The following is a 22,856-nucleotide window of genomic DNA, read 5'->3' as shown; positions in this document are numbered from 1 at the left end:
GTATACACATATATATATATATGTGTGTGTGTATTTCCGTGTACATATTACTTCTGTGGGCTTCTTTTTTTTTTTTTCCCTGAAGGCGCTATGATACGATAAGGTTAGCCCTTGGAAAATAATCTGACTTGTTCACGTTCTCGTGTATATTCCATACTATTCTTAATAATCGCTTCAACTGGTTGTTAATATTTCTCATTCGTTTTGTAATATTATGAGTAATTAATCTGTCCCTCCCTCCTTTCGTTCATTCATATCATTCGTTATGCTGCATATCGGTTTCTTCTGTTGGATTGTTCTGCATATTAATTATTTGATCATAACTCAAGTTATTTAAGATGCTATTTTCGTACTCATTCATCATAGAACTAAACTGGTGTATTATTTCATTTTCGTTATCATTTGCAAAATTGCTGTTACTATAATTTTGATAATTAACATTATTTAACAAATTTACAGAATTATAATCATCCTTTTCGTTCGTACAATTCTCCTTCTGTTGCTTTACTTCCTTGTCATTCGCACAACTATATGTAATGTTTTTTATATTTGAATGAACATTATTATTTTCATATGAACTGGGTGCAAAAGATCTATTTATATTGTTATCCTCCCCGCTCTGGACCTCGTTACGGTTCACATTACAGCCAACACTACAACTGACGTTATTACTCAAATCGCGGCCTACGCTTCCATTCACGTTACGGCTTACACTATAACTGATGTTATTACTCACATTACGACCTATTCTCCCATTGACGTTATGGCCTACGCTTTTATTCGCGGTATTGCTACTGCTAACTTCACTACTAATCATATTATTGCTAATGTTGTTGATACTACCAGGACTTGCAATTTCAGCCAAATAATTAACCTTCCCCGATTTTTCCATATTATCTATTTTGTCATTATTTTCAAAAATCATGTTTATGTTTTGCGTATTTCCTCCTGTGCCTACGTTTATTAAATTAATATTTTCAAAATTCGTTGCAGCGTTTAGTAAATTTATATCCATAAAATCTATATTTGGTGATATATTAACATCATCATAAATGTTTAGCGGTTTTGATATGGAGGCATTGGGAATGATTGCATCGAACATAGCTGCATTGGACATAGGGGGACTACCAATACTGTTCATAGGTACCGAATTATCCGGTGCGTAATTTACATTTTTTGGCTCAACATATAAATGTTCATTGAAATTGTTAAGTAAATTAGTTATATTATCATTTACTAAACTATTTTTATTTGTACTTATCTCACTACCATTCGCTAAGTTTTCCTTTGCGTGTTGTTCGCCATGTATACAGTTGTTCTTTAGAAAGTATTCCTTATCGTTGTAATTAATCCTGTCACTGGTTTTACCGCCATTGCTTTTGCTGGTAATGATGTTAGCATTTTTGCCGCTAAAACTATTATTCTTCATATTGGAAATGGTTCTGCTATCCATGTTTGTGGTACCGCATTCATTACTATTGGTAGAGTTAGGCAGACCAGGTGCATTATCAAGGTTGTTCTTCACAGCGGTCTGAATAGGGTCATTTGGGGAATTTTTATCAATACCGTATATTTTATCTTGGTCCTTTAACTTTTCTATGTAATTCATAATTTGGATAATATAAGCTTCATCTTTTTCATTTGGTTCAACAGGAAATAATTTCCTTTGCTTTTTTTGTTTTCTGTTAATAAATGTTAAAACATAACTTGACTTAAAATTATCATAATGAATGTAGCAGTTGGTACATATCTCTTTATTTTTTTGCACGTTTTTATTTAAATTCCTTATGTCAATCTTTTGGTATTTCTTTCTTTTATCCACAGTATATTTTTGAAATTTCTTCGAATGTGAATGCTCCAAAATATGCTCCATTTTTGGTTTGCTCCGAAATGTATTACTGTTACCACTGTACTTCTTGCCACCGCCACTTCCACCGTTACTCCCTCCTCTATTACCACAGCTATTTCCACCGCTATTACCACTGCTATTCCCTCCCCGATTGCCATTGCTCCTCCAACAAGTATTGTTGCCCTTATTGCTGCTCTTATTGCTACTCTTATTGTTGTAGTCACTATACCCCCCTGTTGTACAGTCTATTTTTCGCCTTTTTTCCTTGCCTTTGGAAGGAAAATCAGTGGAATATCTGTCCGGCATGTTGCTAAGGGAGGAAAGCCTTCTACCCTGACTATGGTTCACATTATTATAATTTTCCTCATCAACAGAAAAATTATAATTCATAATATTTTCATTATTTGTGTTCATTATATCAATAATTTTTTCTATGTCATTATTTATCCTATCACTTATTATATCATTGTTTAACATATTTGGAAGCACTATATTATTAGGGTGAAGGAAGAATCCATCGGAAGAGTTATTTTTATTTTGTTCATTTCTTAACACACTTCCAAAATTTAACATATGTTTATAATTATCATACAATAATAATATTTCTTCATCATTTGTATCATATTTTGATTTCGCTTTTTTATCAGATACGAATGGCGTAGGTGCCATTTTAAAAGAGTCTTCTATATTTGTAAACTCATTCTTTAGTATTTCATCGTTTTGTATTATTTTGTGTATATCGTTGTATGTATTATTCGTAAAATTCATTAAATCATATTCAATATTGTTTTTTTCACATTCTATCATCATACTGTTATTACTTATGTCATTTTTTTCATTAAAATTGTTATAAAGATCAATATAGGAATTGTATATTTCGTTATACATCATTTCGTTATTGTAATTTTTCAAATTCATCTCCATATTTACGTTGTTCACTAAGTCTTTATTTATGTTTTCCATGTTTCCCAGATTGTTATTCCCTATTATCTTCTCGCTTCTTTTTTCGCGCATTACTCCTCCGTTCGAGTTATGTTCTTCTTTACCCATACTATTATTGCAGTAGTTGAAGTAACTGCTGACGTTGCTGGAGTTCGCATTGCTCAGGATGTTCATATCGTTGATACAGTGCATGCTGTTCATGTTGCTCATATTGCTCATACCGTTCATGCTGTTCATATTGCTCATACCGTTCCTACTGTTCATGTTGTTCCTACTGTTCATACTGTTCATGTTGTTCATGCTGTTCATGTTGTTCATGCTGTTCATGTTGTTCATACTGTTCATACTGTTCATATTGTTCATACTGTTCATGTTGTTCATACTGTTCATGTTGTTCATACTGTTCATGTTGTTCATATTATTCATAATATTCATGTTCACACCGTATACACTGTTAAGGCCACTTGCATTGTCCATACCGCTTACCCCGTTATGATCGCTTGTATTGTTAAGACCTTTTACCCCGTTAAAATCGCTTACCCTGTTGAGACCTCTTACATTGTTATGGCCCCTTAAATTATTAAAATCTCCTATGTTGTTCGAGTTGTTCAAACTGTTTGACCTATTCATATTGCTAAAACTAGTACTTGTTTCATTCTCATTATTGCAACTAAAGAAGGGTATCCTTGCATTAAATCCGTTAATATCATTTTTACTCGCATCCATAATATATTTATTCTGTAAAAATATATCTCTACATTCATCTTGTTGTGCACTTATTAACGCGATCTCTTTATTTAATTCGTTCTTAATTTCCTTTTCATTATTTACTAAACGTTCTGAAGATTCAATGAATTTCGCTTTGTCTGCATGGATATTGTTAAGTACATTGTTGCTTGAGCTATTTTTTAAAATGTTGTTACTGCTGCTGCTGTTACTGTCTCTACAGTTGTTACAGCTATTATTTCTGCAATTGTTACTGCTATTATTTCTGCAATTGTTACTGCTATTATTTCTGCAACTGTTACTGCTATTATTTCTGCAACTGTTACTGCTATTATTTCTGCAATTGTTACTGCTATTATTTCTGCAGTTGCTCTTACTGCTTCCATTACTGCTTACATTGCTGCTTCCATTACTGCTTCCATTACTGCTTCCATTGCTGCTTCCATTACTGCTTCCATTGCTGCTTCCATTACTGCTTCCATTGCTGCTTCTATTGCTGTTAATGCTGCTATTGCTTTTATTTATGTTATTGTTATTGTTAACGTATTCATTTTTCTTTTCCTTCCTATTTTCATCCTCATCCTCTTTTTCATTCTCGTTGTAGTTATCATTACTTCGTTTATTCCTTTTATCACTCTCGTCATCGTCATCATTATTGTTACCACTGCTGCTGTGGTTCCTCGATTCTCTATTGCCACTACCACTAATACCACTTCCGTTATTACCACTGCCGCTATTACCACTGCCGCTATTACCACTGCCACTATTATTATCTATCTTGTCCTTTTTGCTATTACTATCATCGTTGTTGCTATATGAGCAACTACTCGTCTGATCGTGCTTTGCACCCTCACAACTGGCACTATTCCATTTATTGAAACTGATATTTTCTGATATCCTATTATAACCAGTATTGTCAATGCAACTATTATAGTTATTATAAAAGTTATTCTGATTATCCTCATTACTGCCATAAGACTGAGCTGCTACCACGATTGCACTAATATCATCGTTCGATTCTACTATCGAAGTGGGTAATGAATTCCTTATGACTGCATCATCTAAATCATTATCCTTTACATCATTCGCTTTGTTCATGTACATTTCCTTTGTTTCATTATGGAAAATATTATATGAATTTTCATTATTCTCAAGATGGTAATCATTCACTTCAATAGTGTTACTATCTGCTGCTTGCACACTTTTGTAATTACTTATATGATTAAATTCTGTTGTTGTATTAAAACATAAATTATCATCATTTGAATTATAGTTCACATCATTTCTATATGTTTCATTAGAGTACGTTTTATAACAATTGCTTTCGTTTTTACAACTAGAAAAATCGTCCCTATGGAAATTCTTATATTTTTTACTTTGCTCATATAAAAGAGAACTATCATCTCCTAAATCTAAATCCACATTCTCACTCACACTCTCATTTACACTCTCACTCACATTTACACCTACACCATTTTGTATAGCTACATTGTCTACGCCGTATTCTATACTGGTAGACAAACTGTTCTCATTCATTATTTTACCATTTTGTTTTTCCTTGCTATCCTCTGCGTTTATTGATTCACTTTCTGTAACACATTTTACATCAATACCTCCATTATTCATTTTAGATTTATGATAATACATAATATTATCGATATTATTTTTTGTGGGTAAATTTGAAGTACATCCGGATGAAAATAAACTGATTAAATCAGATGTGTTACGCTGGATCAGTTCGTTGCTAACGTTATTGTTCTGATCTCTGCCATTTTGACCACTACTACTCTGATTATCTCCACTATTGTTTACTTCATTAATCATACCATCATTACTGTCTCTTCTGCTGGCTGTGTTACTGTTATTACCTGCACTGTTATCACTTATCACACGATTCTGACCTGTGCAGATAAATTCCATATCTGCAAAAACTGTATTATTATTAACTTTATTACTATTATCATTATTATTTATTATTTTTTTTGTTTTTTCACGATTTGCGCCGTATATAAAATTGGAATGATAATTAGTCATTTTATTTCCCTCTCCATTCTTTTCATTTGCTCCTGAACTGTTCATGTCAATTTTGGGTGTATAATTTCCCAAACTTTTTGCGTCTACGTTATTGTCAAAAAGTATGATATTATTTTTTGCACAAACAAAGTCAGGTGTGGGTACATTATTATAATTCGCATTATGATTATCACGAATAATATTATTATTAATTATTTCCTTATGTTTTCTTAAGCTTTCTAAGTTTCCATTTGCGCAGTTAAATTGTGTAGTGGATAGGTCATCTCCAATAAAATTGGTGCTACTCACATTTGGAAATACTAAACTAATTGAATCGTCTTTATTTATAGGATTATATGTATCTTTAAAATTTATTACGTTTTCATTATATAATGCGCTTGAATTGGTATATTTCTGACTATTCATGTAACTGCTGTGTTGAATGTTAGTGTGTGTATATGTACTTTCCACCGTATCCACAGCGTTGTCATATCTTTTTGTTAACATACTATCACTTTTCACGCTATTATTATTATTATTAAAAGGACGAACTGATGTATCCACTAAATTATTTATATTGTTGAATACACTCATTTTGTGTATAGAATTGTCGTTTATCTGACTATTCATATTTTTTCCAAAATATAGTGAACTGTATTTATTACAAAGGGCGATTTTCTTAAAAACTGGATTACTAAAATTGCTGCAATTTTTGGTACCATGAAAATTGTCATTATTATGATTATTTAATGAATAATTCGGAATAGCTGCATTTTCACCATTAAATTTTTTAATTTGCACATGTTCAATACTATTAGAAGTAAGCGGATTATGACGTAGGTCCACATTTTTTATATTGGTAAAATTATCATTTTCTTGAAGAAAATCTTCTTGCAATATATGTTTTTTTAAATAATTTAAATGGTCTTGTGTAATTCCTCGAACGTTATATTTTTTAAAAATATCTTCAACAATATAATCATAATTTAGTACTATTTCATCTAACTTTTTTCTTACCCTTTTCAACTCATTCTGATCTTCTTTAAATTCTTTGATATTTTCATCAAAAAATTTATTAAAAGGGGATAGTACGTCCATGTAATAACTTATGATGTTAATATATTTTATTTTTATTTTTGACAAACTGAAATTGCAAATTTTGTTATAATTGTGTATATTTTCGTTCTTACTTAAACTGCCATTAGCAAATTCTACCTGTTGCTTTGGTTTATTAGCACTATTATGTTTTACTATCTTTGAACTTATACTGTTCCCCTCGTTCGTGCAACCTACTCTGTTCATGCAATCTGCCCTGTTCATACCATTTTTCATGTTAGTATCCTTTTTAAAATTATTCGACTGTTGAATAACACATTTTATAAGCTCTAACAGAATAATATGCTTTTTTAGCTTCACCTGGTTTTCATTTATGGAATCCTTTTCACTCTTCTTACTCCTAACAAGATCGGTGTGAGGATCTACATTCGTACTCTTCCTACGTACGGGGTATTCTACTATATGATCCTTACTACTATATATTTTACTGGCGCATATACTTGTATCTGTGCAGTTTCCCTTCTTATCATCAAAGTTTTGTTTATTAAGTGTTTTACCCCTCATATTACTGTTCATATTACTATTAATATCGCAATATTTTACCGCTTCATTTAAACTGTTCTTATTCTCTTTTTCCTTATTACATTCATTCCTATTATTTTTGTGCAGATTCAAGTTATTTAACTGTACAATGTTGTCATTTTTACACTTATTTGTGGTTACCTTATCATCATCATAGATATGCATTTCGGAATAAGTTCCTCTGTATATATTTTGCTGTAAGTATTCTTCCACTAAATGCTTTAACAATGTTTCATCATTATTTATTTCTTTTTCGCAATTTATATAATTGTATTCATAATTTGTGTTATCCTTAACCGGATTTCCATTCATATATGTACTACCATCACGTATACAATTCATTTCTTTATCATATTCATGCACATTTGGTATGCTAATAGGGGTCATGTCGTCTGCCCCTTTCCCCTTATATATGGTACTTAAATCGTTTAACGTATTAACATTACATTTATTTGTTGCTAATGTTGATAATTTTGATGAGGATGATAGTGTTGATACCACATTATTTCTGCACAATTTTATTTCTATTAAATTGTACACATGAGTTACTATCGTTTGGATGTGATTTACTAATGTTTCGTGGATATTTAGTATGTCCAAATAAATGTTGTTAAAGTCTATTTTACCTACACAAAAATGCATGTCGTTGTTAATATTATTATTCTCAGTCATTTTTGTTTATATGTATATTTATACTTGTCGCATTATTTTTCCTTTCCTTCTGCAGTTACATCTGCTGCTTTTACTGCTGTTGTTCCTTTTTCTGCTATTTTTCCTTTTACTTTTAATTTTACTTTTGCATTTTTTTTTTTTTTTTTTTTCTAGCTTTTTATACTATAATTAATTTTTCATAATTTTCATTGAAAGATGGGCTTTAAAAAATGAATTCCAAATATATATGAGTACGTTTGAATACAAAAATGTTTGTGAGTAAATGTGTTTCTATATTAATATGCTTATACATATATATATATATATATGGGGTAACATACACATAAAAATACATGTTCAAATACAATAAAGAAAACAATGGAATGAAAAAACTTAAATAAGGATGCATATACGTATTTGCGCACACATATGTATATGCTTAATCATATATGGATGAAATAGGATAGTCGTGTACGGATGTGCATGTACGTGTATGCACGTGTATGGATGTATACGGATGTGTACAGATATGGTATGTATGAATGAACGAAATAAAATAAATACAATATTTGGTTATACAAATTTTCATTTAAAAAATTTGTCTTTCGATTTTTCAAAAATTATATTATTTAAAAAAAATTAAACAAAACGAAGAAAAATGAAACATAGAAATCATTGTTTTATGCCGTTCTTATAAGGACGCGTTTCAATAGACATACTAGAATTATGAAATGAATTAATCTGTACAGGTCATATTTTAAATTTTCGACACTCATACATATAGTTTGGATGTATAATCTAGCTACTATATAACTGTACTAGATGAAACACCAAATTTTTTAACTTATTTTCTAAAAAAAATTGAAAAGCTCTTTTTATGCTGTACATTAAAAACTTTGTATGGATAAACGCTTTATAAATATTCGCGTTCCGTTAGATTTAATTGCACGTATGTACGAGTGTATATATGTATATGTGTACATACGTAAGTATACGTAGGTGTAGGTAAATGCGCTTGGGCAAATATATATTTGCCTTTATATATAGGCAGCACCCAATTAATATGCAAAAGTAATAAAAGCAAAAATAATATATATATAAAGCACCTATAATTTGAGTACTAATAAAAGTACATGTTTTTATATAATTACAAAAGCACCATGAATATGCGCAGGAACAACGATATTTATGTTAACGCAACGAAAATTAGAAAAATAAAAGGGTTAATTATATATGCTACACATACATACATACATACAAATATATATATATTATATATATATATATATATATATATATATATAATATATATATATATATATATATATATGCATATGTGTGTATAACTGCTGCTTAATTTGATGTGTATACAAAATTTTTTTTTTTTGATCTCCAACAGACGTTCAATAATATTATTTTTTATAAATTAAAAAAAAAAAAAAAATTGAAAGAATGAGTATAAGAAGGTACGAAAGAAGGAAGAAGGAAAAATAAGGAAACGTTTATGAACTTATATACATCTGTGTTCAAATCAATTCACCCTATGACGCGCATACATAAGCATTAATGCATATCTACACATATACATCCCTATATATATATATATATATATATATATATACGCATTCCTACATGTGCACGTTCCTACATACATACGTACATGCATACGTTTACACATGTGTAGTACAGGCATATGACTGTTCCACACTTCCTTGTCACTTTTTACTTTTTTATTCCCCTTTGTCTTATAAAAATATATAGGTATAAATAAAAAATGTCCTAATAAACTGCCCGAAAAAATTATAAAGTACTTGCTATGAAATACCTTAAATATCTTATTTAATTAATAAAAGAGAAATAATGAAGAAAAAAGGCTATTCAAAAATTCAAAGAATATAAAATAAAATAAAACAAAAAGGTGTACATAGTAGAGTAAAAATTTACATATAATAAAGTAAAAATGCACATATAATGAAGTAAAAATGTGTATATAATATAGTAAAAAATGAAAGGATGGTATATATATAAAATACAAATAAAATAAAGTAATATTATATTTTATAATATAATGACGATTAAAGATTGAACATTAAAGAAGTTCAAAAGACGCTAAACATAAAAAAGCACTTTGACACAAGTAATTATATAAATAAAAAATTAAAATACAACTCAAACGTATTTATTATATCTTTTAATTTCTTATCTTAACAGATAACGCGTTTTCTCGTAAACAGTTTATATATGCATACAAGCATACACATGCATATATATACATATACACACATGTTTAAATACCCATTCTAACATGTGCATACGTACATATGTGTGCGCATATATACATATACATATACCTATGCATATATATATATATATATATATATATATACCTACATAACTAAGTGCTTCTATTTTCCATGAAAATATGCTTATGTCTATTTTCACAAAATAATATACGTGTTCCTATTATAATATATACAAGAAAAGAAAATATACAAAATAACAAAAATACTTCAAAATAGTAGAAAAATAACAATTTTAAAAATACAATATATATATATTTGTATTTATTACAGAAAAAAAAAAAAAAAAAAATTAAGCAGAACTTGGAAATGAAAAAAGAACATATATATCATTATTTTAATATTTCTTTTATTTTGTTATGTATATTGTAGCAAAATGTAGAAAATAAGAATATAATGAAAGAAGGAAATAATAAGAATTATGTACAAAAATAAAAGAAAAGAAGAAAGAGGAATGCAATATGTTGAACGTATATTGTTGAATGCAGAACGTAGAATGCAGTATGCAGACTGAAGAATGAAGAAGAAAGGAAAAAATTAAAGACTACATATATATTAACACATTTAAAAATTAAGAAAAAAATAAGTTAAAATACAAGACCTTAATTATAACTGCTTTGAATGGAAATGTATTTTTTAAAAATTAATTGTACATATATGCAAATATTTATTTAAAAGAATAAGCAATCTATGTATTAATATAAATAAAAATTGAATATGCAAATGGGAAAGGCATCTCATTATATATAAATATATATATATATGTTTACCTATGTATGTTTGAATTTATATGTATTTACATACAACATGTATATGCACATAAATATACAGCGTTTGCGTCCTAATGTGCAGTTATATAAATTAAGAGCATATGTAAATTTTGGAATACGTGTACATAAAAAAAAATAAGGCACATTGTTTACCTTGGAAAAAATAATATATATATTATAAATAAAAATACATAAAAGTATAAAGCACCATTGCAAATGTGTGTGCACCTATGAAACAGGTGAAGGTATATTAAGCTGACATGACTACCATGAGTAATAACAAATAAACTTGTTCTTAAGCTCAGTAATTAATTTGCGTGCATACATGTACATATATACATATTTCCACATGTATACATATACATAACATATATATAAACATCCATACGTGAGCATATATACATATATATATGTGCGTATGCACGTATGTGTGTATGTGTGGTGTAGTATGAATGTAACAGCAAATAAGGGTATTAAATAAGCACGTTCATTCAGCAAGGTATTTATTAATATACTCTTTTATTTTACATGCTTAATGTTTATAACTGTACACAGAATTTTATTCTTTTTAATCTCTTTAATCTTTTTTCAGGAATGAAAAAAAATAAAAATAAAAATAAAAGTAAAAATAACGTATTTCATTTTATTTACCTAAATGAATATTTCTGCATGTGCAGAGATAGTGTTTCTTTTTGCAGTTATGTCAAGTATTTTGCAAAAATTACACAAGGAATATGGTAATATGGTTCTTATTAATCTATTTAACGTTATATAGGTTTGTATTATGTACAGGTACACGTGCATATAAATATTAATATGTATGTACATACGTATATATATGTATATATATATGCACATATATATATATATATATATATATATAAGTATACATAAATATATATACGAATATGCATTCGAGCATTTAAATGTACGTCCTACAGGAACTCTTATACACATATTTGTATAAACAGGCAATTATATATTCACATATCCGCACAAGCCCATGTATACGTATTAACGTATTTATATAAATGCGTACTTAGGTGTTCATGTATTTATATAAAAACTTATTTATACATTCAAGCATTTATATCATATATAAATATATATATATATTAAATATATATAATAATGTCTAAGCAATAATGTAGCAGTTTGCATATGTATGATTTTTTGCTCCAATTATGAACAAATAATCAAGGTTCAGTAGTTGTTTTTAAATATTATTGCTGAAGGGAAAACAGGCGATAGGAATAAAAAAAAAAAAAAAAAGAAAGAAAGAAAGAAAGAAGGAAAGAAAAAAAGAAAAATTAATTAAAAAAATATATATATATACAAAATAAGCAAAATAAATTTATGTTCAAATGAGATGATTAATACATATGCTAGTACTCAAATTTAACGCGGCCGAATGTTTTGCACCTTTTATTTTGGTGTACTTTTTTTTTTTTTTTTTTTTTTTTTACGTCACTTTGCAAAGGGAAGTTGATAATTTGGAATTTTGCAAAAAAATAAAAATAAAATATGACAGTTTATAAGTACACATTTTTCTTTCAATTTAATACCATATATCATGTATACCAAATTATGTTGAATTTAAAAAAAAACTGAAATACATAATTATCTATAAATATAAGATTATACACTTTATTCCAAGATCATATATGTATGTCGTACAGTATTTTGTAGGAACGATTTTGATTAAACAAACTCATATATGGGTACACAAAAAAGTATATTTTATCTCCTCGTGGCATACCATTTCTAAAAATGGCATATAGAAATATGTATGCGTACATGCACATGTACAAATGGTGCAATTTGTGATTCTATAAAGAGCAATTAAAATAACATTAACTCAGTTGTATGCACACATATATAAATATATATTTACGTATTTATACTTGATATTTACATACATATATATAATTTATATTTACTTATATATATATATTTATGCAAGTGTGAACATTTAACCTTCTATTAGTGCTCGCTTGTTTGATTAAATTTTAACAGGTACATAAAACCTAGTCGTGCATTTGGGGTAAAACAAGCCTAAGCATGTGCACTTAGTAATAAGTGCGTAATTTTTCATGTTTTCTATATACATTTGTATCATGGTCGGAAGTGTACGTATATATATATATATATATATGTACGTAGATACATTTAAATTCGTTCATTCCTTAAAATCTTACATATTAATGATTACCTGATACACAAACTTTATATTTTCGATAAAAGAAACCCTCCAAAAAAAAAAAAAAATCGAAAAAATAGTTTCTTCAATATTATTATTATGCAATAGAAAATTTTATACTGTAGATACTAAATTCTTATCAATATATTTTTTCTCTCCAAAAAATTGAAGTACACATTTATTTATTTTGAACTTTGAAAGAATAAATTATTAACTTGCTATTTTAAGGTGTCATATAATATTTAAATATCTTTCATATATACAAAGTCGAAAAAAAAAAATATATTACCTTTTGAACTGATAAAAACTAATATATTAAATTTTTATACATTTTTTGATTAAATCACTAAACAGATTAAATTGTAAATTAAATTTGTTCTCATATAGTGAAGATACGTATAGCATGCATTTTATGCGGTTATTGAATCTGCAACAGCAGTACGAAGTTATTTTATTTTTTTTATTTTTGTAGTTTGATGTTGCTATTACGTTTCCTACTGCTTCAATAAATGCCACGTCGAAATTTTTAATCGTGTTTGTGCATTCCATGTGATATATATATATATATATATATATATATATATATATATATATATATATATAATATATATAAATACTATTCGTATGACTAAAATACAAAAAAAAAAAAAGATTAATAGCTGGTAAAAGAATGGGCAAAAGTATCATTGTATATTCCTCATAACAGATCTTATTACAACATACTACCATAGGTTGCCGTCAACATTTAAAAAAAAAAAAAATTTTTCAAATAAAATAATAAACTTATAAATTAACATAAGTGTAGAAATGAAAATGAAAATGAAAAATAAGAAAAAAATTTTGGTTAGAGAATGATTTATTTATATAACGACACATACATAAATACACATTTACTCATTTTGCTAAATATTTTTATTACATTCCTTTTAAACACTTTCCATATATGTTTGCATCAGAATTTAAGGTTATTGTTATTATAAAATATTATATTATAGCCCTATATATTAGTGTAATTGTAATTGATAAAATACTTTCTATATAAATGCTAAACGACAGACACACTACAATTACCATTTTATTTTATGTTAATTTTTTCTCACCCTTTATTACAAATTCAATGTGATCAATGTGATAAGGAGTTTGCACTACTTCACTAAATTCACTAAATATTTTATTTTTTTACATTCTATTTTTTTCTTTTTCTTTTTATTTTTCTTTTTATTACGACATTTTAAATGATACAAAATCGACAGCTACAGGATTTGAACCTGTGCGGGCAGAGCCCAGTTGATTTCGAGTCAACCTCCTTAACCACTCGGACAAACTGTCATAATTATTACTATTATATAGATAGGGCGTAATAAATAAAAAATTTTTTTTTTTAATGTAATTCTTTAAAAGCTTTTATGTACATACATTTGCAATTGCAATAGTTCTTTATTATCTGAAAAATATTATATGTATTAGTCAATACCAAGAGAACTTTTCAAAAGTTGAGAAGACTGGTATTTTATTTTCTTCTATTTATAATTTTTTTTTTTTTTTTGTTCTGTTTTTATTTAAATTGAAAAATTGAACCGTTTCTCCTATCATTTGGTATTTTTCAAAATTTGGTTGAATTTTGTTTTATCATTTTTTTTTTTTTTTTTTTTTTTTTTTTTATTATGTAGAAAAAATTACAAAAGGGATAAAAAAAAAAAAAAAAATTTCCTGTTCATTAGATTAACTTTTGTACGGGAAAAAACGAAAAAGAATTTAAAAAAATAAAAATATTAGCAATTGAAATGGAAAAAATTTATAATATTTTTTTTTTTTTCTCAACATAAATTTTATAAAACATTCTTACACCATTTTGTTCTAGTAATAATATTTCCGCGTTTTATCTTTTTTTTTTTTTTTTTTTTTAATATCTAACATTTTAATGTGTATGGTTTTTCCTTTTCCTTTGGCTTTTCCATTTTAAGGGTTAACAAAAATTGTTGCTTATAAATATTACATTTGTAATACTTTCTTTTTAATGTTAAGTAAAGGGAAATGTGTAGTCCCAATCACATAGGAAAAGGAATGCATATTATATGGCGTGTTAAATAGCGTGTAAATTGAGAAGAGAACGAATACGAAAAGTAAAAGTTAAAACAAAAACAAAAGGAAAAACAACAGGGGTGAACAAAACGTGCCTTCTAAACTAGCATATTTTACGATTTAAATAATTACAAAAAAATTATATACGAAGTAAATTTTTTCTTTTTAAAAATATGACCATTAATTTTTGTATGTTCCAATATGAAAACTGTCAATTAATAAAACTATTTTAAAGTAAATCATTTTATCCTTAATTTTATTTCGAAAATTTGGAGAATCCCATTTATTTTGAACGGATTTCAACATGTGCAGTTAACTTTTGTGTATTTCCTCTTTTAATCTGTATTACATGTTTATTGTCTATATATGTATATATAACATACATGCAAATAACATCTTTATTTTTTTTTTTTTCGTGTAGCTATTTCTTATTTTTTTCGGCAAGTATTAAGTCATTCTTCGTAGTGCGAAGTGATGTGTACATATGCATATAAACACTTGCATATATACATATACATACATATGCATACATATGCATACATATATATACGGATGTATATATTTTTGTATTTGTACACAGTGCCATATGCCTTAATATTATGCCAAATTTTGAAGTTTCCAAAAATAAATTTCATTTAATATCCATTTTGATGAGAAAAAAAAAGAACAAAAAATGGAACTGTGCCTACCGGTGCTTCTCATTCACCTCATTTTCACTTTACGGAAAATTTATCATTGAAACGGTTTACATAATTTACGAATGTTAAATGAATTTACACATGCATATATACACACATACATACATAAATACCCACATACATACATAAATACACACATACATACATAAATACACACATACATAAATACATACATACATACACAAATACATATATACGAGCATACATGTACATACATTCGTTTGTATAAGTATACGCAAAATTGGCAAAAGCTGCTTATTGCAAATGGTGTTTCTGCTGATAAACACAGGACAAATGAGTTAAGTTCTGCGTAGATTAAAAACGAATAAAAAAAAAAAAAAAAGAAAATATAAAAACAAAATAAAAAAAAAAAAAAAAAAAAAAAAAAAAGAGCATTATAATAAATTAAGAGCAAAAAAACAGCAAAATTATGGCAAAATAATAGCAACAAGACAGAAAAAAAAAATTCAAAAAAATACATAAATTTGCGTTTTGTATTCCTTAATTTTGTTCCTTTTTTGTGCCCTCTGTTTGAACAAATTCGACTATTCATTAAAGTACATAATTTATTGAAATAGCGAGAGGGGTAAAGAAGAAAAAGAAAAAAAAAAAATGTTTGACGTCAGTTCACTAATACATCTTGGAAATAACAACTCAATAAAAAAATGTATTACAGGTGAACTGTACATGTATATATCAAAAAAAAAAAAAGTCAAGGAACATTATCCTTTCACATATCTCCAAAAAAATATCACAACGAAAGAAAATGATGATTATTATGCAAGTTTAGAAGTTTCATGTAAAGGAAATTTTAAATGGATAAAATGCATTTGTTTTATTAAAGCAAATTTTTTTTATGTGTATAAATCAAAGGGGGACTACAGACCGTATGTTGTCTTCTTGTTAGAGGGTAGTCAAGTACAAACTATCAATTATCATTTAGCATTGAAAAATAAAGTAAGTTCTTAAAAGAGTATAACACAGCTAAGGCGAATAACAGACAACAAACTTCTGCATAAAGGAATATATTATTATTATTTTTATTTTTTATTTTTTTTTTTTGCAATTCATTTTTCCCTTTTCTCCCTACATTCATATATAACGTTTATTCAACATGATTGCTTTCTCAAAAAATTGTTAATAATATAGACTTCTTTCTTTTGTAAAAAATAAATTTTAAGTTCCTGTTCAGGTGATTGAAGATATAGGTGATATTAATTTAGGACAGAATGAAGATATTATACAAATAAAAACTTGTCCGTATATTGAAGATAACATTTATACATTTTATCAAAGTGATAAAGGGCTTTTAAAAAAATGGGTAAAGACTTTGAATAATTCAAATTTTACAACAATAAATAACAACATAAAAATTTTAATAGAAGAAAATGAAGACATAAAAAGTAATGCAGATAATGTCAAAAAACTTAAAGATATTGAAATAAAAAATAGGGATATCGAAATAGCTACCTTGAATGAGAGAATAAGATCCTTGAAGGTATGTTTAAAACGTCCATTTATGAAAGAACTGTAGTAATTTTTTTTTTTTTTCATGTTCACTGCAAATGATGTCCTTAGATAGGCATGCATACATACATGCATACATACATGCATACATACTTGCATACATACATGCATACATACTTGCATACATACATGCATACATACTTGCATACATACATGCATACATACATGCTACATACATTTATACCTCTTGGAGGGCATGTATTTATACATTAAGGCTTATATCCGTACATACATACATGTTTACAACAGTGCAATAATGAATGCAGCCAAATGCGAAATTTTTTTTAAACCCAGGTGGACGTAGAAAATATAAGGACGAAAAATAAGCGCCTGCAAATAGCAGCTGATGTGAACATCAAAAGTGCAGATGAATTTTTGCAGAAAAAAATAACAGAAATTGAGTTTATACATAACGAAATGGGCTTAAAAATTGAAGGTAACGGCAAAAAGTACATGTGCACCGGTATATGTGTATCGAGGTGTACTTTGCATAAATACATGACTGTATGCGTTTACCGATGTAGTCATTCTTCTAAGTCTAGGAGAATTCACATACGTTTCTGTGTACATAGCACAAATAGAAAAAAAAATTTCTTTAAAGACTAGAAAGATTAACTCTGCTTGCACACGTAAGGTAAAATTTAATTTTTTTTTTTTTTTTTTTTTTTTTTTTTTTTTGTGCAGAAAATAAGGAACTTAAGGAGAGAATAAAAAACTTGACAAATGAATCTGAAAAGAAGATAAAACTAATGAATGACTTAAAAATGGAAAATAGCGTACTAGAAAAAAAAATAAAAGATATAATGATAACATATGAAGAAGCTTGTACAGAACCAGAGAAAATAACATTAATTAATTTTAACACAAATAAAAGATATCAAAAGATAGTATTAAATAATAAAAATTTAAAAGAGGAAATAAACAAAATGAATGAACGTTTTTATGAACTAGAAGATAGATATAAGGAAAAAATAAAAACAATAAAAGAAATTGTTGAAATTGGAGATATATTTGATTATTTACATAAATTAATTATTTTATGTCAGACAAAAATAAAATTTTATGAACAGTGTTATAAATATAATGAAGAAGAACAGAAGGAATTAATAAGCTCACTTGAATATATGATAAAAGAAACAAAATTATCTGAAACAAATGCAAGGGTATGTTATATAACACATAGATCAAAAATATTAGAAGAGAGATTACAGTATTATACAAAACATAAATTGCCATCTGACTACTTTTATTTTGCATGTACAACCTTAAGGAGATTAGGTTGGGTATTTGGTGAAATAGAAGCATTAACACCTCTTCAGATAGATAAGAATGAAGTTTATCCTTTATATTCTTATATAGACGATATGAATGTAATACCAATGCGTGAGCAAATTTATTTTAATGAAGGTATTGAAGGAAGATCGAATTTCCAAATAGTAAATGATGTGGATATTTATTCCATGCCTATTAAAATGTGTCCATATGAACAAAAAATTTTAAGTGATAATAAATATGATTACATAAAAATTAAATTAAATGATTTAAAAAATGATTTTAATATTCTTAAAAAAAAAACAAAGCCTCAAAATAGTTGTATGATATCCGATTTACAATGGTCGGAAATTAAAAAAAATGCGTACGACAGATTAGAAAAAAATATGATCATTCTGAACAGGCAAATTTCCGAGCAAAAATCCAAGTTCTAAACAAGCACGAGAAGAATTACGCGGTGTTGTACGGACATGTACACTGTATGTTAATGAGCATGATAAGTTCTCGAAGAATAACCTTATTTGGTATTCTATAGCATTTTATCGATTTTATCGCATTTAATTGTATTTATCTTATTTTATCGCATTTATCGTATTTATCTTATTTTATCGCATTTATCGTATTTATCTTATTTTATCGCATTTATCGTATTAATTGTATTTTTTTTTTTTTTTTTTGTTATATTGTTTAAAATTAATTCGCTACTTCGCCCATGTGTACATACATATATATGTTATATATATACATATATATACATATATATATATAGATAGATATATATACATATATATATAGATATAGATATAGATATATATATATAGATATATATATATATAGATATATATATATAGATATATAATGTGAGCACTTCAATTTTTAAAAGAATTTTTAAATTTTTGGTAAAACGATAAATTTTTTTTAAACCATTTTGCACACGTCTTATTTTGCTAAGTTGGAATATACAACTTTGGAGATTTTATCCTTGTTCGTATGTTGTTTATGCTCAGGTAACTTACTAGGTACGTGAATACTACCATACACGTTCGTATATATACCCCTTTGCTTAATCATTCAAATTTACACATTTACATAATTCATACTTGCCTGCGGTACGTTTCCTATTACAAATTGGTAAAGCTCTCATAAGATGTTCACAAAAAACCCAAAATTTAACAGATAACATGATATGAAATTTATAGTACATTTGTTGTTCATGTTAAAAATTTAAATAAATTTTTTTTTTTTTTTTTTACACAAGTTAAAATTAATGCTAAATAAATTAAAGGAAGAAAAAAACCAAAAAACCAAAAAACAAAAAGCTAGCTATAGTTAGCTGTTAGGAGGGGGGAAAAGAATAAATAGTAGAAAATCATATAATTCTGGACAGATCATTTTTTTAAATAATAAAAACGTATTATTATAGGCATATAATTTTTTAAAATGGTAAAAGCAAATTATTATAGAAACATAATTTTTAAAAATAATAAAAGAATAAATAATTTTTATCAGAACAAGAGAGCTATTTATTTTATGATAACGAAAAAAAAAAAAAATTATATTTAAAAAGGGAAAAAAATGTACTTAAAAGAACAGCTTACAAAAATCAAAAGTACAAATTTGGAAAAAAGGAAAAATGTGGTGGTAACACGTAAACAAAAGGATAAAAAGTCGCTAACTTCTAATGGAGACTAAATTTTCGAATGAACAAAAAAAAGGGGCGCTGTTGTTTTCTTTCACAATCATTTAATATAATCAAAAGAGAATATAAAAAAGAGAGTCAAAAAATATTAATAGTGTATGAGGACATATATGTAGCGTAAATTGAAGAATAAAATGTAGCTTAAAAAAAAAAAAAAAAAAAAGGTCTGTACAAATTAAGTAAATTATAACGAAGAGACAAATAATGGATAAAAGATGCAATGCCAAAAAGTGGAAACTTCTCAGCGCATATCAGAATGTGAAAGTACGACGAGAGGGAAGTGGGGGGGGCATTTAGTGAGATATTGCACGCCTTGTATTTGTATTTTTGTACTATTATATTGTTGTATTTCTAAATTTGAAGAATATTCGGATGGGTAAAATTGTTATGTGTAAAATGCGTATGTGGTTATGTAAGGCTAAACGATGCAATGTTTTTACGAACTCGTATATATATGTGAATGCACGTACGTAACGTGGGGCGATATAATGTTTTCACTGCTCACACCTTCGGAGTTCGCTGCCGAAGGCATTACTCCTTAGCACCTGTCATCATTTTGTAAAATTCCTCGTAGTCAATGTACCCATCATTATTGGAATCGACCTCTTTTATCAAATTTTCAATAATTTCCTTACTAAATGAAACTTGAACAGCGCTAAAGGATAAAATTTTGTATAACTCCTCTTTTGTAATAACTCCATCTCCATCAAGATCAAAAACGTTAAAAGCATTTCTACAAATCACATCTTGTTGAAATAAGCTGTGATCAATACAAGCAGCTAAAAATTCTGTATAATCAATTAAACCATTACCATCCGTGTCTAGTTGTTTTAGTAAGAAATATAATTCTCTATCTAATTCAGTATCATTAACTTTTAGACATTGGAAAATTTCTGATATTGTTAATACACCATCTCCATTATAATCAAAAGCTTCAAAAGTTTTTTTCAATTTTCCTATATCTTTTTCATTTAATTGATAAGCAATACATGTGACAGCTAATTTTTTAATTTTACACAATTTATGGAATTCTTTAAATTTTTCTATTAATGTTCTATTTAAATTTTTATTAATAGAAATATTATTTGTTTTAAATTTTTTAAACCACTTATGATTTACAACACCTTCAACATCTATTCTGTCTTTATAATTGTAATTTAAACATTCACATATTAAATCTTTAGCATCATCACTAACTCTAGACCAATAATTAGCATCAAATACAAATTCCCCTTTTTTTACTTTCTTTAATATTTCATCATTATTTTTACCATTAAATGGCGGGTATCCACATAATAAGATATACATAATAACTCCACTACTCCATATATCGCATCTTTTATCATATTTTCCTTTTAGTATTTCTGGAGCAATATAATAAGGAGTTCCAACTACAGATTTTAAGTTATGATTGTTCATGCATTTACTAGCAAATCCCCAATCAATTATTTGTATAGGGGAATCTTCAGAGCTATCTACATATAAAATATTTTCTGGTTTTAAATCTCTATGCATTATATTTTTTCCATGGCAATAATATAAAGCAGAAAATATTTGCTTCATTATTTTATATGCTTCATATTCTGAGAAATTTCCATATTTTACAATTTTATCAAATAGCTCTCCACCTGTACATAATTCTAATACTAAATACAATTTTTCATTATCTTCATATACTTCATACAACTTTATAATATTTGGATGATCCATTTGTTTCATTATTAATATTTCCCTTTTTAATCTTTCTATATTATGTATTTTTTTTTTTTCAATTATTTTAATAGCTCTTTGTTGTCCTGTTTTCTTACTAACAGCTTTTACTACATTACCATATGATCCTTTACCTAATTTATACCTGTCTAGTTCATATACATCTGATAATTCGTTATTGTTCATAAGAATTATTTCTTGAACTATTTGGGATCTATCAAAATAGGGGGATAAATTTAAATGATGAGATAATGGATCAGATGTGTTACTTACACTGCAACGACCTTTAAGTCGGTTATCCTTAAAAGCTTTACTGTCCAATATTGTTTTATTCTTATTCTCTTCTGTTTTCTTTGATAAACATTTTGTGCACAATGTTATGATAGAGTAATCCTCATCACTGTCAGCCAACGTACTCTTTGTAGTACATTTTCCTTCTTCCACTTTTCCACTTGCTACTATTTCATCTTTAGCTGGTTTCACCTCCTTTCTAAATACCCTTATCTCTTCCACCTTCTTTTCTTTCATCTTTCCTTCTAAACTACTGCTAACTTGTCCTTTGTATTTCTCTACTTGGGCGCATAAATAGCGGTACATATAAATATATATATGTAAGTAGATGGGCGCGTATGGGTGTACGTGGGTAAGTAGGTATGCACGTATGGAAGCAGGTGTACACGTATATTAGCAGGTATGCGCTTATTTACGGGCGCACGTATGTTTGTATTTATATAGTATAATCAATTTAATAATGTATCTTTGCTAATTAATAGCTCAAA

The 22,856-nt window shown here is 27.2% G+C and overlaps 3 protein-coding genes across 3 annotated transcripts; 1 reads left to right on the top strand and 2 right to left on the bottom strand.

The window, feature by feature from the left end:
* Positions 1-256: 256 nt before the first annotated feature.
* MKS88_004203 (uncharacterized protein) lies at positions 257-7,840 on the bottom strand (the record flags this gene model as incomplete). The annotated part of the gene is made up of 1 exon (XM_067217358.1): positions 257-7,840. One exon carries the CDS (start codon positions 7,838-7,840, stop codon positions 257-259), a length of 7,584 nt encoding a protein of 2,527 aa, XP_067071795.1.
* An 8,641-nt stretch (positions 7,841-16,481) lies between these two features.
* Positions 16,482-19,102, top strand: MKS88_004202 (uncharacterized protein; the record flags this gene model as incomplete). The annotated part of the gene is made up of 4 exons (XM_067217357.1): positions 16,482-16,826; positions 17,062-17,367; positions 17,691-17,832; positions 18,081-19,102. 4 exons carry the CDS (start codon positions 16,482-16,484, stop codon positions 19,100-19,102), a joined length of 1,815 nt encoding a protein of 604 aa, XP_067071794.1.
* A 1,796-nt stretch (positions 19,103-20,898) lies between these two features.
* MKS88_004201 (calcium-dependent protein kinase 5) lies at positions 20,899-22,605 on the bottom strand (the record flags this gene model as incomplete). Its single annotated transcript, XM_067217356.1, has 1 exon — positions 20,899-22,605. The coding sequence occupies one exon, from the start codon at positions 22,603-22,605 to the stop codon at positions 20,899-20,901; it is 1,707 nt and encodes a 568-aa protein (XP_067071793.1).
* Between the last annotated feature and the right edge of the window lie 251 nt (positions 22,606-22,856).

Source organism: Plasmodium brasilianum, chromosome 12 (genome assembly GCF_023973825.1).
Source record: "Plasmodium brasilianum strain Bolivian I chromosome 12, whole genome shotgun sequence".
Classification (NCBI taxonomy): Eukaryota; Apicomplexa; class Aconoidasida; order Haemosporida; family Plasmodiidae; genus Plasmodium; species Plasmodium brasilianum.
This window is presented reverse-complemented; position numbering and strand designations above follow the sequence as displayed.